This window comes from Salmo salar, chromosome 10 (assembly GCF_965601325.2).
Source record: "Salmo salar chromosome 10, fSalSal1, whole genome shotgun sequence".
Taxonomy (NCBI): Eukaryota; Metazoa; Chordata; class Actinopteri; order Salmoniformes; family Salmonidae; genus Salmo; species Salmo salar.
Window position 1 is genome coordinate 59400724 of NC_138300.1, and position 21750 is coordinate 59422473.

At 47.6% G+C, this 21750-nt stretch overlaps 2 protein-coding genes across 3 annotated transcripts in view; both read left to right on the forward strand.

Moving 5' to 3' along the window:
* Nucleotides 1-21750, forward strand: part of LOC106560617 (lipoma-preferred partner homolog) — a 515165-nt gene that overhangs the window by 418873 nt on the left and 74542 nt on the right. The window lies entirely within an intron of this gene.
* Nucleotides 3429-13684, forward strand: LOC106569332 (uncharacterized). Of its 2 annotated transcripts, XM_082957107.1 has the most exons (3): nucleotides 3429-10903; nucleotides 11153-12996; nucleotides 13135-13684. In XM_082957107.1, the coding sequence occupies exon 1, from the start codon at nucleotides 8447-8449 to the stop codon at nucleotides 9632-9634; it is 1188 nt and encodes a 395-aa protein (XP_082813233.1). In that variant the 5' UTR covers nucleotides 3429-8446; the 3' UTR covers nucleotides 9635-10903; nucleotides 11153-12996; nucleotides 13135-13684. The 2 variants fall into 2 exon arrangements, with proteins under 2 accessions (XP_082813233.1, XP_013996048.3); XM_014140573.3 differs by having other exon boundaries at nucleotides 3429-12996.

Consider the following 21750-nt stretch of genomic DNA (forward strand, 5'->3'; position numbering starts at 1 on the left):
ATGGAGGACGAGGAGAGGAATGGTGGACGAGGAGAGGAATGGTGGAGGAGGAGGAGGAGAGGAATTGGTGGAGGAGGAGAGGAATGGTGGAGGAGGAGAGGAATGGTGGAGGAGGAGGAGAGGAATGGTGGACGAGGAGAGGAATGGAGGACGAGGAGAGGAATGGAGGAGGAGGAGAGGAATGGTGGAGGAGGAGGAGAGGAATGGTGGAGGTGGAGGAGAGGAATGGTGGAGGAGGAGAGGAATGGTGGAGGAGGAGAGGAATGGTGGGAGAGGAATGGTGGGAGAGGAATGGTGGGAGAGGAGAGGAATGGTGGACGAAGAGAGGAATGGAGGACGAGGAGAGGAATGGAGGACGAGGCGAGGTATGGTGGGAGAGGAATGGTGGGAGAGGCATGGTGGGAGAGGACTGGTGGGAGAGGACTGGTGGGAGAGGACTGGTGGGAGAGGACTGGTGGGAGAGGACTGGTGGGAGAGGAAAGGAATGTTGGAGGACGAGAGGATTGGAGGACGAGGAGAGGATTGGAGGACGAGGAGAGGAGAGGATTGGAGGACGAGGAGAGGAATGGAGGACGAGGAGAGGAATGGAGGACGAGGAGAGGAATGGTGGAAGAGGAGAGGAATGGTGGAAGAGGAGAGGAATGGTGGAAGAGGAGAGGAATGGTGGAAGAGGAGAGGCATGGAGGACGAGAAGCAGAATGGAGGAGATTCTGTTGACTTCTTCAACTATTCATCTCTGTCTGTGTCAAGGGTTTTATAGTAAACCAAAACTGAAACTAAAAGAAAAACTATTTAGTAAACTGAAATAAATATTAAAATACAAAATATTTGAAAAACTAAAACTATACTATTTATTGCCTTTGACTGCAAAACTAACTACATTAAAATAAAAATCATCATTGGTCCCGTGTGGCTCAGTTGGTAGAGCATGGTGTTTGCAACGCCAGGGTTGTGGGTTCGATTCCCACGGGGGACCAGTACGGGGGGAAAAAAAATAAATAAATAAAAAATTACAAAAATAAATAAAATAATGTATGAAATGTATGCAGTCACTACTGTAAGTCGCTCTGGATAAGAGCGTATGCCAAATGACTAAAATGTAAAAGTTTTTAATCAAGCTTTTGGCGGGTAAATGCTGCCAGTAGATACCGATGTTTCAATAGGCCTAGCTTGTGCATCGCTAACTTTATTATTTAACCTTTATTTAACTAGGCAAGTCAGTTAAGAATAAATTCTTATTTTCAATGACGGCCTAGGAACTTATTCAGGGGAAGAACAGATTTTACCTTGTCAGCTCAGGGATTCGATCCAAAAACCTTTTGGTTACTGGCCTAACGCTCTAACCACTAGGCTACCTGCCGCTCCACGCCTTGTAAACCTTGAGCCAGTCAACTACTGCCGACTTCTATCCAATCCCTGCAGCAGCTTGTCTGATAGACCCGAGTGTGTCTCTGCCACTTCGCTCAACAGAGATGGAGCCACTGATGAGGGAAGCAGAGTCTTTTGTACTTCAGCAAATCAGAGAGTACAGCCGTAGAGCAGCAGTACCCCAGGAAGATGCCAACATGATGAATCCAGCAAGCATCTCGACCACAGTGTATCAGAAATATAGCTTCCACGTATCCAAGACTGTGTCTGAGGTCACTGTCCAGCAGGAGGGTCAGCCTGGCAGGGCATGAGGTCACTGTCCAGCAGGAGGGTCAACCTGGCAGGGCATGAGGTCACTGTCCAGCAGGAGGGTCAGCCTGGCAGGGCATGAGGTCACTGTCCAGCAGGAGGGTCACCCTGGCAGGGCATGAGGTCACTGTCCAGCAGGAGGGTCAGCCTGGCAGGGCATGAGGTCACTGTCCAGCAGGAGGGTCAGCCTGGCAGGGCATGAGGTCGCTGTCCAGCAGGAGGGTCAACCTGGCAGGGCATGAGGTCGCTGTCCAGCAGGAGGGTCAACCTGGCAGGGCATGAGGCCGCTGTCCAGCAGGAGGGTCAGCCTGGCAGGGCATGAGGTCGCTGTCCAGCAGGAGGGTCAGCCTGGCAGGGCATGAGGTCACTGTCCAGCAGGAGGGTCACCCTGGCAGGGCATGAGGTCACTGTCCAGCAGGAGGGTCAGCCTGGCAGGGCATGAGGTCGCTGTCCAGCAGGAGGGTCAACCTGGCAGGGCATGAGGTCGCTGTCCAGCAGGAGGGTCAACCTGGCAGGGCATGAGGCCGCTGTCCAGCAGGAGGGTCAGCCTGGCAGGGCATGAGGCCGCTGTCCAGCAGGAGGGTCAGCCTGGCAGGGCATGAGGCCGCTGTCTAGCAGGAGGGTCAACCTGGCAGGGCATGAGGTCACTGTCCAGCAGGAGGGTCAACCTGGCAGGGCATGAGGTCGCTGTCCAGCAGGAGGGTCAACCTGGCAGGGCATGAGGTCGCTGTCCAGCAGGAGGGTCAACCTGGCAGGGCATGAGGTCGCTGTCCAGCAGGAGGGTCAACCTGGCAGGGCATGAGGCCGCTGTCCAGCAGGAGGGTCAACCTGGCAGGGCATGAGGCCGCTGTCCAGCAGGAGGGTCACCCTGGCAGGGCATGAGGTCGCTGTCCAGCAGGAGGGTCAGCCTGGCAGGGCATGAGGTCGCTGTCCAGCAGGAGGGTCAACCTGGCAGGGCATGAGGCCGCTGTCCAGCAGGAGGGTCAGCCTGGCAGGGCATGAGGCCGCTGTCCAGCAGGAGGGTCAGCCTGGCAGGGCATGAGGCCGCTGTCTAGCAGGAGGGTCAACCTGGCAGGGCATGAGGTCACTGTCCAGCAGGAGGGTCAACCTGGCAGGGCATGAGGTCGCTGTCCAGCAGGAGGGTCAACCTGGCAGGGCATGAGGTCGCTGTCCAGCAGGAGGGTCAACCTGGCAGGGCATGAGGTCGCTGTCCAGCAGGAGGGTCAACCTGGCAGGGCATGAGGCCGCTGTCCAGCAGGAGGGTCAACCTGGCAGGGCATGAGGCCGCTGTCCAGCAGGAGGGTCACCCTGGCAGGGCATGAGGTCACTGTCCAGCAGGAGGGTCAGCCTGGCAGGGCATGAGGTCACTGTCCAGCAGGAGGGTCAACCTGGCAGGGCATGAGGCCACTGTCCAGCAGGAGGGTCAACCTGGCAGGGCATGAGGTCACTGTCCAGCAGGAGGGTCAACCTGGCAGGGCATGAGGTCACTGTCCAGCAGGAGGGTCACCCTGGCAGGGCATGAGGTCGCTGTCCAGCAGGAGGGTCAGCCTGGCAGGGCATGAGGTCGCTGTCCAGCAGGAGGGTCAACCTGGCAGGGCATGAGGTCACTGTCCAGCAGGAGGGTCAACCTGGCAGGGCATGAGGTCACTGTCCAGCAGGAGGGTCAACCTGGCAGGGCATGAGGCCACTGTCCAGCAGGAGGGTCAACCTGGCAGGGCATGAGGCCACTGTCCAGCAGGAGGGTCAACCTGGCAGGGCATGAGGCCACTGTCCAGCAGGAGGGTCAACCTGGCAGGGCATGAGGTCACTGTCCAGCAGGAGGGTCAACCTGGCAGGGCATGAGGTCACTGTCCAGCACGAGGGTCAACCTGGCAGGGCATTACATGCCTGTGTGAGCTGTGGAAATACCTGGAAGAGGTAAAGGAGGGCATGTTTAGAGTCACCTCTCCAGGTCTGACAGACAAGGATGGCTGTTTATCCAAAGCTGAGGCCTGTGACACTGCATCTGGTTTCTGCCCCTGCATCTGGTTTCTGACCCTGCATCTGGTTTCTGCCTCTGCATCTGGTTTCTGCCCCTGCATCTGGTTTCTGCCCCTGCATCCGAAGCGTTAGGCAGAGAATATTCTCTGTCTGTGGTGTGGCAAACCTCTTCAAAGTTAGGAGCGTTTGTCACAAATTAAGTGGGAAACTGTCACCAAAGTCAGCCCAGAATGAAAGTTCTTTCGAACATGACAGTACCTGTGTGTTTGTTTCGCTGTCCTGGTCCACCCAGGCTGCAGGTTAGGTCAAGGATAGCAGGGTTCGGTACACAAATCTGGTTCTCGGTAGGTTCAGGTCTAAACGGCAACAGGTAAGTCCAAAACAGTCCAGCTCGTACACGGTAAATCCAGCCAATGTAGATTGTCTCTTTCTCTATGGTTCATAGATCCTTCCCGCCCTCTCTCTCTCTTTCTGGTTTTTCTTGACCTTTTATCTGTGGGTCGGCTCCACCTTCTGAGGGTTCCCCTTGCTTCTGGGAATTGTAGTTTTGGCAGTTGGCCATTTTGTGATCTGTAGTTCTGATCGGGGTGGCCATTTTAGTGATCGGGCAGAGCCCGTTTATTAGTTCTGCCCTCACATATCTGCCATTTATCACTCGACCCCCTTCTTTGCCACAGTGGACACCTGTCATCAGCCCTGAGAAACTGAACAAACACCTCTCTGGAGCGCAGAGTCATCGTGAAGTTAACCCAGAAAATATTGTTTGGTGTAACAGAAACACTCAATAACACAGGCACGCGTACGTGTGCGCACACACACACACACACACACACACACACACACGCACACACACACACACACACACACACACACACACACACACACACACACACACACACACAGATTCCTCTAGTAGACTCTGCCTGAAACAATTCTGAATGTGTATTAGATACTGTATTGTACTGTGAGCTAACAGGTCAGGGTTTAGTTATACTGTACTGTATGCTGCTGCTACTGTTTATGTACTCATCTACTGAGATAATGAATGGCTAGAGGACCAGAGCTGTTTATGTACTCATCTACTGAGATAATGAATGGCTAGAGGACCAGAGCTGTTTATGTACTCATCTACTGAGATAGTGAATGGCTAGAGAACCAGAGCTATTTATGTACTCATCTACTGAGATAGTGAATGGCTATAGGACCAGAGCTGTTTATGTACTCATCTACTGAGATAGTGAATGGCTAGAGGACCAGAGCTGTTTATGTACTCATCTACTGAGATAGTGAATGGCTATAGGACCAGAGCTGTTTATGTACTCATCTACTGAGATAATGAATGGCTATAGGACCAGAGTTGCAGTTACCACAGGGAAGGGAACAGGAGAAGGGAACAGGAGAAGGGTACAGGGAAGGGTACAGGGAAGGGTACAGGGAAGGGTGCAGGGAAGGGTACAGGGAAGGGTACAGGGAAGGTTATTACTTGGAGAATGTGTGTATCATTGTTTGGGGAAGAGAAAGTGATTCCAAACACTGTCTTCTGAACACATTTCACAGAGAGAGGGCGAGAGAGAGAGAGTGGGCAAGAGAGAGAGGGGCGAGAGAGAAAGTGGGCAAGAGAGAGAGGGGCGAGAGAGAGATAAGAGAGTGGGCTAGAGCGAGAGAGAGTGGGAGAGAGAGAGAGAGTGGGCGAGAGCGAGAGAGTGGGTGAGAGAGAGAGAGAGAGAGAGACAGTGAGAGACAGAGACAGAGAGAGCCCTGACCTAAAGTTTACCCAGTGTAATGTCACTCCTAGTCATGAGAGTACTACTGCCCTGTCTTCCTGGCTGTGTGTCAGATCCTCTCTGTAACCAGAGAAGGAGACAGTCTTCCTGGCTGTGTTTCAGATCCTCTCTGTAACCAGAGAAGGAGACAGTCTTCCTGGCTGTGTGTCAGATCCTCTCTGTAACCAGAGAAGGAGACAGTCTTCCTGGCTGTGTGTCAGATCCTCTCTGTAACCAGAGAAGGAGACAGTCTTCCTGGCTGTGTGGCAGATCCTCTCTGTAACCAGAGAAGGAGACAGTCTTCCTGGCTGTGTGTCAGTTCCTCTCTGTAACCAGAGAAGGAGACAGTCTTCCTGGCTGTGTGTCAGTTCCTCTCTGTAACCAGAGAAGGAGACAGTCTTCCTGGCTGTGTGTCAGTTCCTGACTGTAACCAGAGAAGGAGACAGTCCCATGTCCAGAAGGATCACATTCTACTACTGAGGCTGGGTTTAAGGCGGGCAGACCAGGGTATACACTCAGCCCTAACCAGGGATAGGGAGAGATCAGTGTTTCGCTGCATATTCCACTGGACGTCTCTTCCCCGTACCAAAATGTAGGACTCTCTTGGACGTTGTCACGCCCAAAAAATTGGTGTAGCTGACCTAAAGGAAGCAGACAGACAGGGAGGCAGAGACTCTGCCTGGGCTAAGGGGGAGTCAGATCAATGTCAATGCTGCCATCTTTTATTGTTGATACAGATGGAATGTAAAGCAAGGGTGAGACATGCTGAACTGGACATGTCAGGCTTTCCCAAAATGTAGGACTCTCTTTGGACTGAAAAATTCTCTGTGTAGTATGGACACACTTCTACTTTTTGTTTGTTTGATAAAAAAATCTCAGACAAGAGTTTGAAATGTTACAATATACCTTAGAAAATCACAATTAACCTCTGTTTTGCTTTATTTATGCCTGTGGCACATCCCACTGCAGGAGTATAGCATACTGATGGTAATATGCAGTGATATTATGACAGCCTAGATGGGATATTTTGGTCAAAATGTACCATATCAAGCCAAAATAACAGCATTTATTTGAAAGCCATGTTAGGAATGCGACGCGACTGAATCTTACCATCATGTAACTTCCAGCTTTTACATTCTTGAAAGGGCAAAAACTGACTTTGTCTTGTATGGATGTCGCAGAATAAGAGGCATTGAATTACGTTCCACTACTTGTTGTGAGTCTGAAGTGTGTAGACGGGAACTGTCTAAGTGAGACTCAGTATCTGACTGTATATCGTGTTGGTACAGGCATGACGGGGCCTAGGAGGCTGAGTCAGGACCAGGCTGGCTTATAAACTGTCCGGGAACACATCATCGCAAATAAGAGGTGAAAACATGAAGATAGGAGGAGAAAGACCTGGCATGGTGCCATCCCATTCCTGAACATACTGGCCATACATCACATTATTTTATTTATTACTGTGATACTTCAACAAACACACACACACACACACACACACACACACACACACACACACACACACACACACACACACACACACACACACACACACAGCAGGGTAAGGACCACCACCTAGCACTATAGAGACCACAGGGTTGCTGCAGGTCAGAGACGGCAGGGTTGCTGCAGGTCAGAGACGGCAGGGTTGCTGCAGGTCAGAGACGGCAGGGTTGCTGCAGGTCAGAGACGGCAGGGTTGCTGCAGGTCAGAGACGGCAGGGTTGCTGCAGCTACTCTTCCTGGGGCTTTATTATTTATCCCCATTAGTTCCTGTCAAGGCAGCAGCTACTCTTCCTGGGGTTTATTATGGATCCCCATTAGTTCCTGCCAAGGCAGCAGCTACTCTTCCTGGGGTTTATTATGGATCCCCATTAGTTCCTGCCAAGGCAGCAGCTACTCTTCCTGGGGGTTTATTATGGATCCCCATTAGTTCCTGTCTAGGTAGCAGCTACTCTTCCTGGGGTTTATTATGGATCCCCATTAGTTCCTGCCAAGGCAGCAGCTACTCTTCCTGGGGGTTTATTATGGATCCCCATTAGTTCCTGCCAAGGCAGCAGCTACAACAGTTTTAGTAAGTAATACTGAAGTCGTGCACAATTATCAGTTTCTATTTAGGTTTATGTTGCCCAGAAGCATAATCAGTGCTCTAACTCCCCCTTGTGGTGGTCTGGAGCAATGAAGTAGTGATGCAGGGTACCGTATTAAACCACAAATGACCTCTAAGTCCCGCGGCGTAAACTCACAACTTTTAAAGTAGGAACCACTGTAGATAGATAGAATATTTAGTGTATCTGTAGAATACGTGGATAGAATATTTAGTATATCTGTAGAATACATGGATAGAATATTTAGTATATCTGTAGAATACGTGGCTAGAATATTTAGTATATCTGTAGAATACGTGGATAGGATATTTAGTATATCTGTAGAATACGTGGATAGAATATTTAGTATATCTGTAGAATACGTGGATAGAATAGTATTTACTGCAATAGTTAAATAGGATAGGCCTTGACTAGAATATAGTATATACATACAAAATGAGTAAAACAGTATGTAAACATTACTAAAGTGACCAGTGTTCCATGTTTATGTACATACAGTATGTTCCCATCAGTCACAATTGAGACCAAGAATACATTTTTTACATACTTTTCGATATATATTGTTTAACATGTTACCGTTACTAATGGCGTTAGATGTATATAGTGGTCTGTCTGTTAAAATGTCTGGTAGAAGTGTCAGAACAATTGAGATAGTAGAAAATGACTCAGTGCTAGAGGCGTCACTACAGAACCTGGTTCGAATCCAGGCTGTATCACATCCGGCCGTGATTGGGAGTCCCATATGGTGGCGCACAATTGGCCCAGTGGGTGTCCGGGTTTGGCCGGTGTAGGCTGTCATTGTCAATAAGAATTTGTTCTTAACTGACTCGCCTAGATGAAAGATGAACCTAATAAAGGTTAAATAAATAAAAAATGAAAAAATAAAAGTGAAAGTCCCCCAGTAAAAGTCTATAAGTAAATGCTAATACATCAAATTCCTGATATTCAGCAAACCAGACATGGAGAGAGAGACGACAACTCACTGCCACTAGTGTCTCTGTCAGTGAATCACCCAGTTTGTCCTTTCAAGGTCAATGGACCCAGAAGTCACACCACTACCACACTTCATGATTCTCACAAGAGTTCTCTCCCACTACCACTACCACACCACTACCACACCACTACCACACCACCACTACCACCACTACCACACCACTACCACCACACCACTACCACCACCACCACACCACTACCACCACACCACACCACTACCACACCACTACCACTACCACACCACTACCACACCACTACCCTACCACCACTACCACCACCACTACCACACCACCACCACTACCACACCACTACCACTACTACCACCACACCACTACCACAACAATACCACACCACTACCACACCACCACTACTACCACCACTACCACACCACCACCACTACCACACCACACCACTACCACACACTACCACACCACCACTACTACACCACACCACTACCACCACTACCACACTACCACACCATTACCACACTGCTACCACTACACCACCACTACACCACCACTACCACACCACCACCACTACCACACCATTACCACTACCACCACCACTACCACACCACTACCACACCACCACACCACTACCACCACCACCACTACACCACCACCACCACTACACCACCACTACCACACCACCACCACTACCACACCACCACCACTACCACACCACCACTACCACCACACCACACCACCACCACTACCACACCACTAGCACTACCACCACTACCACACCACACCACTACCACCACCACCACTACACCACCACCACACCACTACCACACCACCACCACCACTACCACACCACCACCACACCACTACTACCACACCACCACCACTACCACACCACTACCACACCACCACACCACCACACCACTAGCACTACCACACCACCACTACCACCACACCACCACACCACCACCACTACCACTACAACACCACTACCACACCACCACTACCACACCACCACCACCACCACACCACCACCACTACCACTACAACACCACTACCACACCACCACTACCACCACACCACCCACACCACTACCACCACCACCATCCCAGCCCCCTCTTGATCTCGATGTCTTGATGAGGGTGTTATAACATGGTTCTGATCTGACCGCTTTTCATTCATGGAGGCTTGACAGTCATATAATTCTAATGTTACCGTTATGCTGTGCATGTCAACTGGATTAGAGCGAGAGAGAGACAGGCGGATGGACGGATGGGTCGACGGATGGACAGACGAGCAGACAGACAGACAGGCTGGCAGACTGGCAGAAAGACAGACGGGGGGACAGGCAGACAGGCAGACAGGCAGACAGGCAGGCAGACAGACAGACAGACAGGCAGGCAGGCAGGCAGGCAGGCAGGCAGGCAGGCAGGCATGCAGGCAGACAGACAGAGGTGACACTCCAGTCAATGGAAAGCAATTACTGATATATCAAATGAAATGTAAATGTAAGTTAAATGTCCTGGTCTCTGAATGGAATCCTATTGGGTCTTTCTCCCAGTCGGACGGAGTCAGACACCAGGGAGGCGTCTTGGTCTAGGGGCTTGGTGAAGGTCAACCTAGAGTTTCTGGGGTTGTTCACAGTTGAATCCTACAGACGAAGAACCATATATGTGACATTTTTCAAAAAAAAGAGATATACATGAAAAATCGTTATTGGACAGCCTTTTTCTATAGTGAACCGGTTTCACAAGCTTTCCACGCGCTAATTAACAATATTTTTTTAATTTAAAGATAGGCTCTCGTGGAATAACCGTTTATGTGCACCACTCAGAATGGACGGACAAGCGCACAACTTTTCTGTTGCTGATGAAAATCGCCGAAATGTGGGAAAGAAACGTAAAACTAAACTAAAAGAATGGAAAGACAGGCAAAGGAAGATCTTACGGGATGCGGGAAAACCCTATACAAATCGTAAGGGTCAAGAAAAAACTGGAAAAAGCTGTCCAAAAGAGGTATGTGGAAGAACCGTATATCAAACAATCTAGCTAGCTAGCTATTGAGTACAGTAACTAACATGTATGTTCTGGGTTGTCTAATTTGTAACTATAGAGAAAACATATTAGCTAAAGTTCGTTGGCTACTAACTTATACATTATCGTTACAAATGTTATTGCTAGATTATAGAAGAAACATAGCTAGCTACTTTTTCTCCATCCACCGGATGATTCGACATGGCTACAGTAGCTAGCTAGTTATATGTAACGTTACACTGTATCCTGCAGGGAAGTGCGTGTTCCACTACGTGCAGAAAGGATTGTGGAAAGTTGACTGATGAGCGCAAGCTGCATCTGTTCAACACTTTCTACACTGTCCCATACGAGAAACAACAAGCGTTGATTCTCTCCGGCTTAGAACAGGTTAGAAATAGGACAAAACTCCTATTATTATAATAGCTATATTGAACACTTGCATAGTTTAACTTTGACAGTAATGATACTTACATTAACGTTAACTCTAAAAGTGCAGTGTTACACAATGGTGCAACACAAACTCATTCTGTGTATAGGTTGGGAGTGTGTGAAAGATGGAGGTCCTGATCAAGCAATACCCTGAATGTGCTACAGTATATTAAATTCTGAATTTATCATTGTCAATTTTTATTGCAGCATGAGGTGAAACGGAGACGTAAACCTGAGGATACAAAGGAGAACAAACGACGGAAACAAACCTTCAAATACCATGTACAGCAAGCAGGCCAGAGATTGAATGTGTGCAAGGTCACTTTCATGTCTGTGTTCCAGCTAACCAACAGCCGTCTTCAGGCAAGTGAAAATATGAATTAATGTCTATATGAATATCAATTACAAACATATTGTATTCTTTGTACTAGTTTTTTTAGAACCTGCTAATTGAAATGTAATTGTTTTGGTCAGGTTGTTCAGGAAAAGTTAGGAGTTCAAGCTGAGGCAGGTGAGGTTGCAGGGTCTCCAGATCAGGCTACTGAGGCTAGGTCTCCTTTAGAAGATGGAAGAGGGAAGCATAGCAATAGGTAATGCGCTATGGATTCCAGCCTGGATTATTTCACTATAGCAGTGCTCTAAACAATCTTCTAAACATTAACATAGAGTATCGAATGGATGAATAGCGAATTCTGAAACAAAAATATAGAAATGTTTATTACTTTTAAACAAAATGATGGTAATTAAGCTGTCCAACTACAACCTGAGCATTGAGGACTGAGTGCCGATTACCTTCCCCCTCCCACCGGACGGCACTGGCCTAATTCTCGCCGCCCTACAGGACCCCCCGGCCACAAACGGCAATGGCGTGACCGGGATTTGTACCCCGGTTATAGCGACACAGTTGCACTCTAAGGCAGGTCCCTAGACCATTGAGAGAATACAAGTTCAACAACATCTTGTTGTCTCCTTACAGGCCACATCGGATACATGCTACAGTGAAAGAGGGCATCAAGGAGCACATTTTATCTTTCCCAAGAACCCAGAACCACTACTCTCGGATGAAGGGGGATGTACACAGAGAATACCTCAGCCCTGATCTGAATTTGTTGCGAATGTACCGACTCTACAAAGAGAAGAATACCACATCATCTGCAAAATTCTGGGTTTATAGGGACATTTTCAAACAGCAGAGTCTCAATTTCGGCCAACCCAGGAGTGACACCTGTGGCAAATGTGACGCATTCTTCACTAAGATGTCAGCAGCAACATCTGAAGAGGAGAAGAGGAAGATTGCAGTTGAAAGTGAGTTGCACCATCGAAAAGCCGAAAAGGCCTACACACAGCTTCAAAGTGACACTGAGTGGGCTAAAGCCAATGCTGACTGCCATGTCATTTCTGTGGATCTACAGGGGGTGATGTACACCCCTAATCTGACCCACTCCAATGTCTACTACCAGCGGCAGCTGTCAAATTTTAACCTTTGCATCCAGGAACTTGGAAAAGAAGATCCTGCATACATGTGTGTTTGGCATGAGGGGATTGCACACCGAGGTTCCATTGAGGTAGCAAGCTGCATATTGAAGTGGGTGAAGACAAAATTCACGCCACTCCCCAAACCAGAGGTGCGCAAGTTGATCATCTTCAGTGACAGATGCTGTGGGCAGAATAACAACTGGCGGATGCTCAATCTGATGTCGATGCTCATCTCTATGGGTTACTTTACCCAAGTTGAGCAGAAGTTCATGGTCTCTGGTCATTCTTTTCTTCCTTGTGATCGATCTTTTGCCACCATTGAGAAGAGGCGCAAGGTGTCAGTCCTTCATACACCTGATGATGTTTCAAAGATGATACTTGAAGCACAACCAGCAAAACCATTCAAGGTGATGAGGATGCAATGTGAAGACTTCAGGCACCTTCCAGATTCTGTCCTCAAGCGACCAGCTGGACTACAGATCACCTCAGTGAGGTGGTTAAAAGTCACAGGTATTGGGAAAGGAATCGATCGCAAACATTGGCTCATTCTAAGATCCGATGACAGTATATCACAGGTATTGCACAGAGAATAGTTTACTAACATTCATCATCAACATGCAACATGTTGTTCTAACAATAAAATATCCTAGTGCTTGACTGTGAAAGTTGTTTATTGATGTCAGGAACTTAAAATGTTTCTGTTGTAATTTCAGTTGAGGATCCTTGGAATCTGTACGCCAGACAGAGCCACAGTCTATTTGAGGGATGGAAATCGTGGCTGATCTCCAAACCAAAACAAGGAGCTACACCTCAACCTCCCTATTTTGCAAGCCACTACCCTAGAGCATATGAGAGTCCTCTGCCCATCAAAAAAAACAAGTACCAAGATCTGATGACCATGCTCAACTACTTGCCAGCTGCTGCACGCTCTTTTTATAAATCACTGCAGAGTGAATAATTTGATGTTAAACCAAGCTACATAATTAACCGTTTTTTCTGTGAGTTTATGATCCCCTGAACCTGTATAGTATGTTGAATCTGAATACATTTCAGAAAACATGTCACCCCTATTGTAGGAATTTTCTATGTGAATCAATTTGTGTATGATTTCAACCAGCACAATATATTGAATTAATTTAATTTTAAGATGTTGTTCCTAGTGTAGAAAATGTTATGTACAATGTGTTCTGTTGAGAATGATTTTGTGTGTGATCATTTGAACCTTTTTTAAATCTGAATTAATTAAAAACAAACAAGTCATCACATACAGTATGTGAGTATTCATTTGATCTTGATTCCCTTTTGTTATTCATTACAATACACAGTACGTCTCTCTGTCACCACATTTAGCATCAACTCTAAGCAGTTAATACTTATTTACTGCTGTCACCTCAGTACAGGACATTTCTTGCCTTTAGCATGGGTTTAACGCAATTCAAAACTTAATTGCTGATCATAGTGTTAAACGCAAAGAGAATGGGTTTCTGAACGTTTTGTAATATTGACCTTAGGGACCTGCATATTGGCACATCACATTGATCCATATTTGATATGTAGAAGTTGTGCTTCTTTTGATTGAATTCTATTTTTGTAGTTATTCTATGGTATGTTCACATTGAGGGCTTCATTTTAAATGAGACTAAGATTTCATGACTCAACTTTTAAGAAAAGTCATCAGTGCTAAAGTTGATAGACCACCTTTAAATGAACCTCCATACAAATGAATTAACTACATATTGCATTTAAGTTATTTACATGAAGGGCATCTGCACTTGAAAGTACTTAAAACATCATATCAGGTGTTAAAAAAGGACATCTTACAAGTGTCATGGAAAATGTCACATATACTGTTCTTCCACAAACTGAAATCATCACTGGAGATATACTGTTCTTCCACATTCTAAAAATTAAAACGGCAATAAAAAAAGTATTTTTTGAAATAACAAAAAAATATCAATTGTTGTTGGAAGATATGAGTATGGTGAATTATTTGTCAACCATAAAACACCTAATGTGGTACACACAATTAATAATATAAAAATAACTGATTATCTTAAAATGGAAAAATTGTCACATATATGGTTCTTCGTCTGTAGGATTCAGTTGTTTAACCTTCACGGAGCGAGTAACGTTAGCATTACACAGCACGGCCCTGCTCCTGATCTCCTGGACGCAAGCCTCTCTTGGCCCTGTCTACACTTGACACTTCATGCAGTTTTAATATTCTGATTGTAGAGTTCTGATCGTGAAATCCCAAGGCGTCATGCATCTACACCTACATTTAAATGTGTCTACGGTGTCCACAGTGTGTCCGGAATCCCTTTTCCCCACGCTATATTCAAATGCCAGTATACGTTTCTACAAACGGTGGAATAGGCAAAATATGATAACACAACAACTACTGATGGCAGTAGCTAACCACTGTAGCTAACTATCCAGCTAACCTCTGTAGCTAACTACTGTAGCTAACTAGCCAGCTAACCTCTGTAGCTAACTACTGTAGCTAACTATCCAGCTAACCTCTGTAGCTAACTACTGTAGCTAACTATCCAGCTAACCTCTGTAGCTAACTACTGTAGCTAACTGTCCAGGGAACATCTGTACCTAACTACTGTAGCTAATTATCCAGCTAACCTCTGTAGCTAACTACTGTAGCTAACTATCCAGCTAACTGTCCAGGGAACATCTGTACCTAACTACTGTAGCTAACTATCCAGCTAACCTCTGTAGCTAACTACTGTAGTTAACTATCCAGCTAACCTCTGTAGCTAGCCAGAAAGCTAGCAAGCAACGCTAAAGGGATTGCGAACGGGTTAGCGTAACTCTAGCCAAACCCCCCAAAAATACATCTCTACTGAACAAAACTATAAACCCAACCAACATGTAAAGAGGTGTTCCCATGTTTCATGAGCTGAATTAAAAGATCCCAGACATTTTCCATATGCACAAAAGCTTATTTCTCTCAAATTGTGTGCACAGATTTGTTTACATCCCTGTTAGTGAGCATTTCTTCTTTGCCAAGATAATCCATCCACCTGACAGGTGTGGCATATCAAGAAGCTGATTAATCAGGTGCACCTTGTGCTGGGGACAGTAAAAAGGCCACTCTAAAATGTGCAGTTTTGTCACACAACACAATGCCACAGATGTCTCAAGTTTTGAGGGAATGTACAATTGGCATGCTGATTGAAGGAATGTCCACCAGAGCTGTTTCCAGAGAATTGAATGTTAATTTCTCTACCATTTGACAGTACGTCCAACCGGCCTCACAACCGCAGACCACATGTTACCACGCCAACCCAGGACCTCCACATCCGGCTTGTTCAGCTGCGGGATGGTCTGAGACCAGCCACCCGGACAGCTGATGAAACTGTGGGTTTGCACAACCGAAGAATTTCTCCTCAAACTGTCAGAAACCGTCTCAGGGAAGCTCATCTGTCTGCTCGTCGTCCTCACCAGGGTCTTGACCTGACCTGACTGCAGTTTGGCGTCGTAACCGACTTCAGTGGGAAAATGCTCACCTTCTATGGCCAATGGCACGCTGGAGAAGTGTATTTTGATCAATCACATCAGATCTTTTCCAGGTGATCTGGTTGGTCAAAAGACCAATTAGTGGAAAAAAATATCAGAATTGGGCTGCCTGTTTACATTTACGTTTTAGTCATTTAGCAGACGCTCTTATCCAGAGGGACTTACAGTAGTGAATGCATACATTTAAAAAAAAAAAAAAAAATCATACTGGCCCCTCGTGGGAATCAAACCCACAACCCTGGCGTTGCAAACACCAAGCTGGCGTTGCAAACACCATGCTCTACCAACTGAGCCACAGGGAAGACCTGTTCAATCGCAGCCTTAGAGAGAGTGTGTGTGTGTGTGTGTGTGTGTGTGTGTGTGTGTGTGTGTGTGTGTGTGTGTGTGTGTGTGTGTGTGTGTGTGTGTGTGTGTGTGTGTGTGTGTGTGTGTGTGTGTGTGTGTGTGTGTGTGTGTGTGTGTGTGTGTGTGTGTGTGTGTGTGTGTGTGTGTGTGTGTGTGTGTGTGTGTGTGTGTGTGTGTGTTAGGACCTATCTAAACTGGATGTGGGTCAACCAGTCAACCCTTCTTCAGCCCCCCCCCGGACAAACATTGAATACTGAAATTAAATAGTGAGATCTTGTTGCACTCAGAGAGAGGCTTTAAATAGCTCCTCTAACAGATGGTGTAGAAGTGCCAGGCTTCCTGACCCTTGAACTTTGCTAATAGGAAAATCACATTGCCGAGACCTTGTTTTCTTGTCACATGATGCTCATAATGATTTCTCTCACTCTCTCTCTCTCTCTCGCTCCCCCCCTGTCTCTCTCCATTCATCTTTCTCCCCCCTTTACCAGTCAACCAGGCATGTGCTTACTGTGAGAAGCTGATATGAGCATGGTGGAACGGTGCACCTCTTTATAACTATCTGTTCTCTGCTGCCCCTCTTTATAACTCTCCGTTCCCTGCTGCCCCTCTCTATAACTCTCCGTTCTCTGTTGCCCCTGTTCTGCTGCCTCTCTATAACTCTCTGTTCTCTGCTGCCCCTGTTCTGCTGCCTCTCTATAACTCTCCGTTCTCTGCTGCCTCTCTTTATAACTCTCCGTTCTCTGCTGCCCCTGTTCTGCTGCCTCTCTTTATAACTCTCCGTTCTCTGCTGCCCCTGTTCTGCTGCCTCTTTATAACTCTCCGTTCTCTGCTGCCCCTGTTCTGCTGCCTCTATTTATAACTCTCCGTTCTCTGCTGCTCCGTTCTGCTGCCTCTCTTTATAACTCTCCGTTCTCTGCCGCCTCTCTTTATAACTCTCCGTTCTCTGCTGCCCCTGTTCTGCTGCCTCTCTCTATAACTCTCCGTTCTCTGCTGCCCCGTTCTGCTGCCTCTCTTTACAACTCTCCGTTCTCTGCTGCCCCGTTCTGTTGCCTCTCTTTATAACTCTCCGTTCTCTGCTGCCTCTCTTTATAACTCTCCGTTCTCTGCTGCCCCTGTTCTGCTGCCTCTCTTTATAACTCTCCGTTCTCTGCTGCCCCTGTTCTGCTGTCTCTATTTATAACTCTCCGTTCTCTGCTGCTCCGTTCTGCTGCCTCTCTTTATAACTCTCCGTTCTCTGCCGCCTCTCTTTATAACTCTCCGTTCTCTGCTGCCCCTGTTCTGCTGCCTCTCTCTATAACTCTCCGTTCTCTGCTGCCCCGTTCTGCTGCCTCTCTTTATAACTCTCCGTTCTCTGCTGCCCCGTTCTGCTGCCTCTCTTTATATCTCTCCGTTCTCTGCTGCCTCTCTTTATAACTCTCCGTTCTCTGCTGCCCCTGTTCTGCTGCCTCTCTCTATAACTCTCCGTTCTCTGCTGCCCCAGTTCTGCTGCCTCTTTATTCAGACAGACAGATGTTTCAAACGTTGTTTGCAGTTCAGTTGCTGAATCACATGGAGGCCGGGAGGGAGGGCATGCCGGTAGGTGGATGGGTGAGGGGGGGCGTGCCCAGTGGGTGGACGGGCGAGGGGGGGGCGTGCCCAGTGGGTGGACGGGCGAGGGGGGGGGGGCGTGCCCAGTGGGAGGACGGGCGGAGGGGGGGGGGGGCGTGCCCGGTGGGTGGACGGGCGAGGGGGGGGCGTGCCCAGTGGGTGGACGGGCGAGGGGGGGCGTGCCAGTGGGTGGACGGGCGAGGGGGGGGCGTGCCAGTGGGTGGACGGGCGAGGGGGGGCGTGCCCAGTGGGTGGACGGGCGAGAGGGGGGGGCGTGCCCGGTGGGAGGACGGGCGAGGGGGGGGGCGTGCCCAGTGTGTGGACGGGCGAGGGGGGGGGGCGTGCCCAGTGGGTGGACGGGCGAGGGGGGGCGGAGGGGGGGCATGCCGGTGGGCGGGCGGGGGGTGCAGGGTGTTGGTGTGGTATACACACAGAGACCAAGAGAGCACTATGGAGGAAATAGAAAAGGAAAGGAGAGGAGGAAACTGACTTTAACACACTCCACTAACCCTTAGTTCAGCAAGAGGTTGTCTGACCTAAATACACTTTACCTCATCTACCTAGACGTTTGTTTAGCACGCTGGGCAGACACAGAGAAAGAAACAGGCAGAAAACCATAAATACATCACATTTAGAGGGAAGCAGAGAGGGGGAGAGCAGAAGTGGATTATATGTAGACGTTGACAGCCCTCTAGTGGTGGGTACAGTCTCCCCCTCTCTCTCTCCCTCTCGCTCTCTCTCTCTCTCTCTCTCACACTGTCTGTCTTTCACTTTCTGTCTGTCTCTTTCTCTCTCACCCTGTCTGACTTTCACTCTCTGTCTGTCTCTCTCTCTCACCCTGTCTGACTTTCACTCTCTGTCTCGGTCTCTCTCTCTCTCACCATCTCTGTCTTTCACTTTCTGTCTCTCTCTCTCTCTCTCTCACTCACCCTGTCTGTCTTTCACTCTCTCTCTCGGTCTCTCTCTGTCTCTCTCTCACCCTGTCTGTCTTTCACTTTCTGTCTGTCTGTCTCTCTCTCTCGCTCTCTCACCCTGTCTGTCTTTCACTTTCTGTCTCTCTGTCTCTCTCACCCTGTCTGTCTTTCACTCTCTGTCTCACCCTGTCTGTCCCTCTCTCTATTTCTCCCTCCCCCTGTCTCTCCCCCCTCTCTCTCTATTTCTCCCTCCCCCTGTCTCTCCCCCCTCTCTCTCTCTCTGTCTCACCCCTCTCTCTCTCTGTCTCACCCTGTCTGTCCCTCTCTCTCTATTTCTCCCTCCCCGTCTCTCCCCCCTCTCTCTCTATTTCTCCCTCCCCGTCTCTCCCCCCTCTCTCTATTTCTCCCTCCCCGTCTCTCCCCCCTCTCTCTCTGTCTCTCTCACTGTTTGTCTTTCTATTTCTGTCTGTCTCTCTATTTCTGTCTCTCTTTCTATCTCTCTGTCTATCTCGCTGTCTCTTTTTTGTCTGTCTCTCTCTTTCTCAGAGAGGAGGAGGTGGTTTTTGTGAATCTGTGGAAGTTAATATTGGCCACAAATCCAACTTCAATGTGAATCAACCAGCTCTCTCTGACGTCAGAACCAAACTTTTGCGTTTAACACATTAAAGAGGGAAAATGATTGCCTTAAACACTGATAAACGTGCACGTATACAGTTATCCATATGGATTACATGAATATGTATTGTCATTGCTAAAGAGCAGAGAAAAGGTTCAAGTCAAGTGTGCGACAAGCAAGCAGGAGACAGCAGGAGACATCTAGTTTTAAGTAGTGTAGTGATTACAGCAGGCTGGAGACATCAGGAGCCATCTGGTTTTAAGTAGTGTAGTGATTACAGCTGGCTGAGACATCTGGTTTTAAGTAGTGTAGTGATTACAGCTGGCTGGAGACATCTGGTTTTAAGAAGTGTAGTGATTACAGCTGGCTGGAGACATCTGGTTTTAAGTAGTGTAGTGATTACAGCAGGCTGGAGACATCTGGTTTTAAGTAGTGTGGTGATTACAGCTGGCTGGAGACATCAGGAGACATCTGGTTTTAAGTAGTGTAGTGATTACAGCTGGCTGGAGACATCTGGTTTTAAGTAGTGTAGTGATTACAGCTGGCTGGAGACATCTGGTTTTAAGTAGTGTAGTGATTACAGCTGGCTGGAGACATCTGGTTTTAAGTAGTGTAGTGATTACAGCAGGCTGGAGACATCTGGTTTTAAGTAGTGTAGTGATTACAGCTGGCTGGAGACATCAGGAGATATCTGGTTTTAAGTAGTGTAGTGATTACAGCTGGCTGGAGACATCTGGTTTTAAGTAGTGTAGTGATTACAGCAGGCTGGAGACATCTGGTTTTAAGTAGTGTAGTGATTACAGCTGGCTGGAGACATCAGGAGATATCTGGTTTTAAGTAGTGTAGTGATTACAGCTGGCTGGAGACATCTGGTTTTAAGTAGTGTAGTGATTACAGCAGGCTGGAGACATCTGGTTTTAAGTAGTGTAGTGATTACAGCAGCCTGGAGACATCAGAAGACATCTGGTTTTAAGTAGTGTTGTGATTACAGCTGGCTGGAGACATCTGGTAGTGTAGTGATTACAGCTGGCTGGAGACATCAGGAGACATCAGTTAGTCTACATAAGGCCAAGGTATTCTATTCCCTCTGGAGGAGAGGAGAGGAGAGGAGAGGAGAGGAGAGGAGAGGGAGGAGAGGAGAGGAGAGGAGAGGAGAGGAGAGGAGAGGAGAGGAGAGGAGAGGAGAGGAGAGGACCAGGAGAGAGAAGTGGCAATGAGAATAAGACGGGAGGAAACTACAGATAGATCAGGTGAAATGAGGTTGCATTCTGCTTTTCATGAACAGAATGCACACTCTCCAGGAGTCCTCTTCTTCCAAACGATTCCCTCCAGTCATCCATCAACTGCTGTCTCTATCTCTCTCTGCACTCTCACCCTGGGTAGGTCCCTATGCAGGGTAGGGTCTTTACACTGTCATCCCTAGTGAACCACAGCTTTACACTGTCATCACTAGTGAACCACAGCTTTACACTGTCATCCTTAGTGACCCACAGCTTTACACTGTCATCCCTAGTGAACCACAGCTTTACATTGTCATCCCTAGTGAACCACAGCTTTACATTGTCATCCCTAGTGAACCACAGCTTTACACTGTCATCCCTAGTGAACCACAGCTTTTTACTGTCATCCCTAGTGTCATGACGTTGGCCTCTTTTGGTACAGGGAGGACAGTTGACCCCTCCCTTTTGCACCCAATCCACCCTGTGTGTAAAGGGTCGTAAAAACTCTAAAATTCCAGGAGAGTCTCTGGCCACATGGCCCATAGAGAGACACAGGAAATTCTTCCAACTCATAGAATTGGAGAGCCAAGTGACATTTTGTGTTCTGGAGAAGGTATGGAAGATTGGTGAAGAATCCAGCTACGAACTGATCCGCTTGGTACAATTTTGTGATACTCAGAAGAGACAATATAGCCATATTACCATAAAACTGTTTATATAATAGCATCATAATGGTTGTATATAATGTATTCATAAGGATAAAGCTTTTGTAAGACATTGAGATGCTATGTACTGATGTAATGTGATAGAATTGTATTTCTGTAACCAAATCTAACTCAGTCATAGGCATGCCCCCAGGGACCCATACAGGACCAGGCATCATTTGACAAGCCTGTTCTATGGGCACTATAAAACACCCCCGGATTTACATTTCTTGAGACCAGGCCTACACTCCGTGGCCACATAGGTTCTACCATCTAATTCCTCTACTGAAAGTGAACCATACCACGTGGTTAACTTTTAGACTATTGATACCGACAGAATAAGAACAAGTCTTTGATATTAATTATTAGTCTGCAGCTAAGTAAATTATATCATCGAACGCGAAGACCAACG

What these genes read in the sequence shown, in the direction of transcription:
- LOC106569332 (XM_082957107.1), top strand. Translation starts at nt 8,447, where the DNA reads ATGCTAATACATCAAATTCCTGATATTCAGCAAACCAGACATGGAGAG.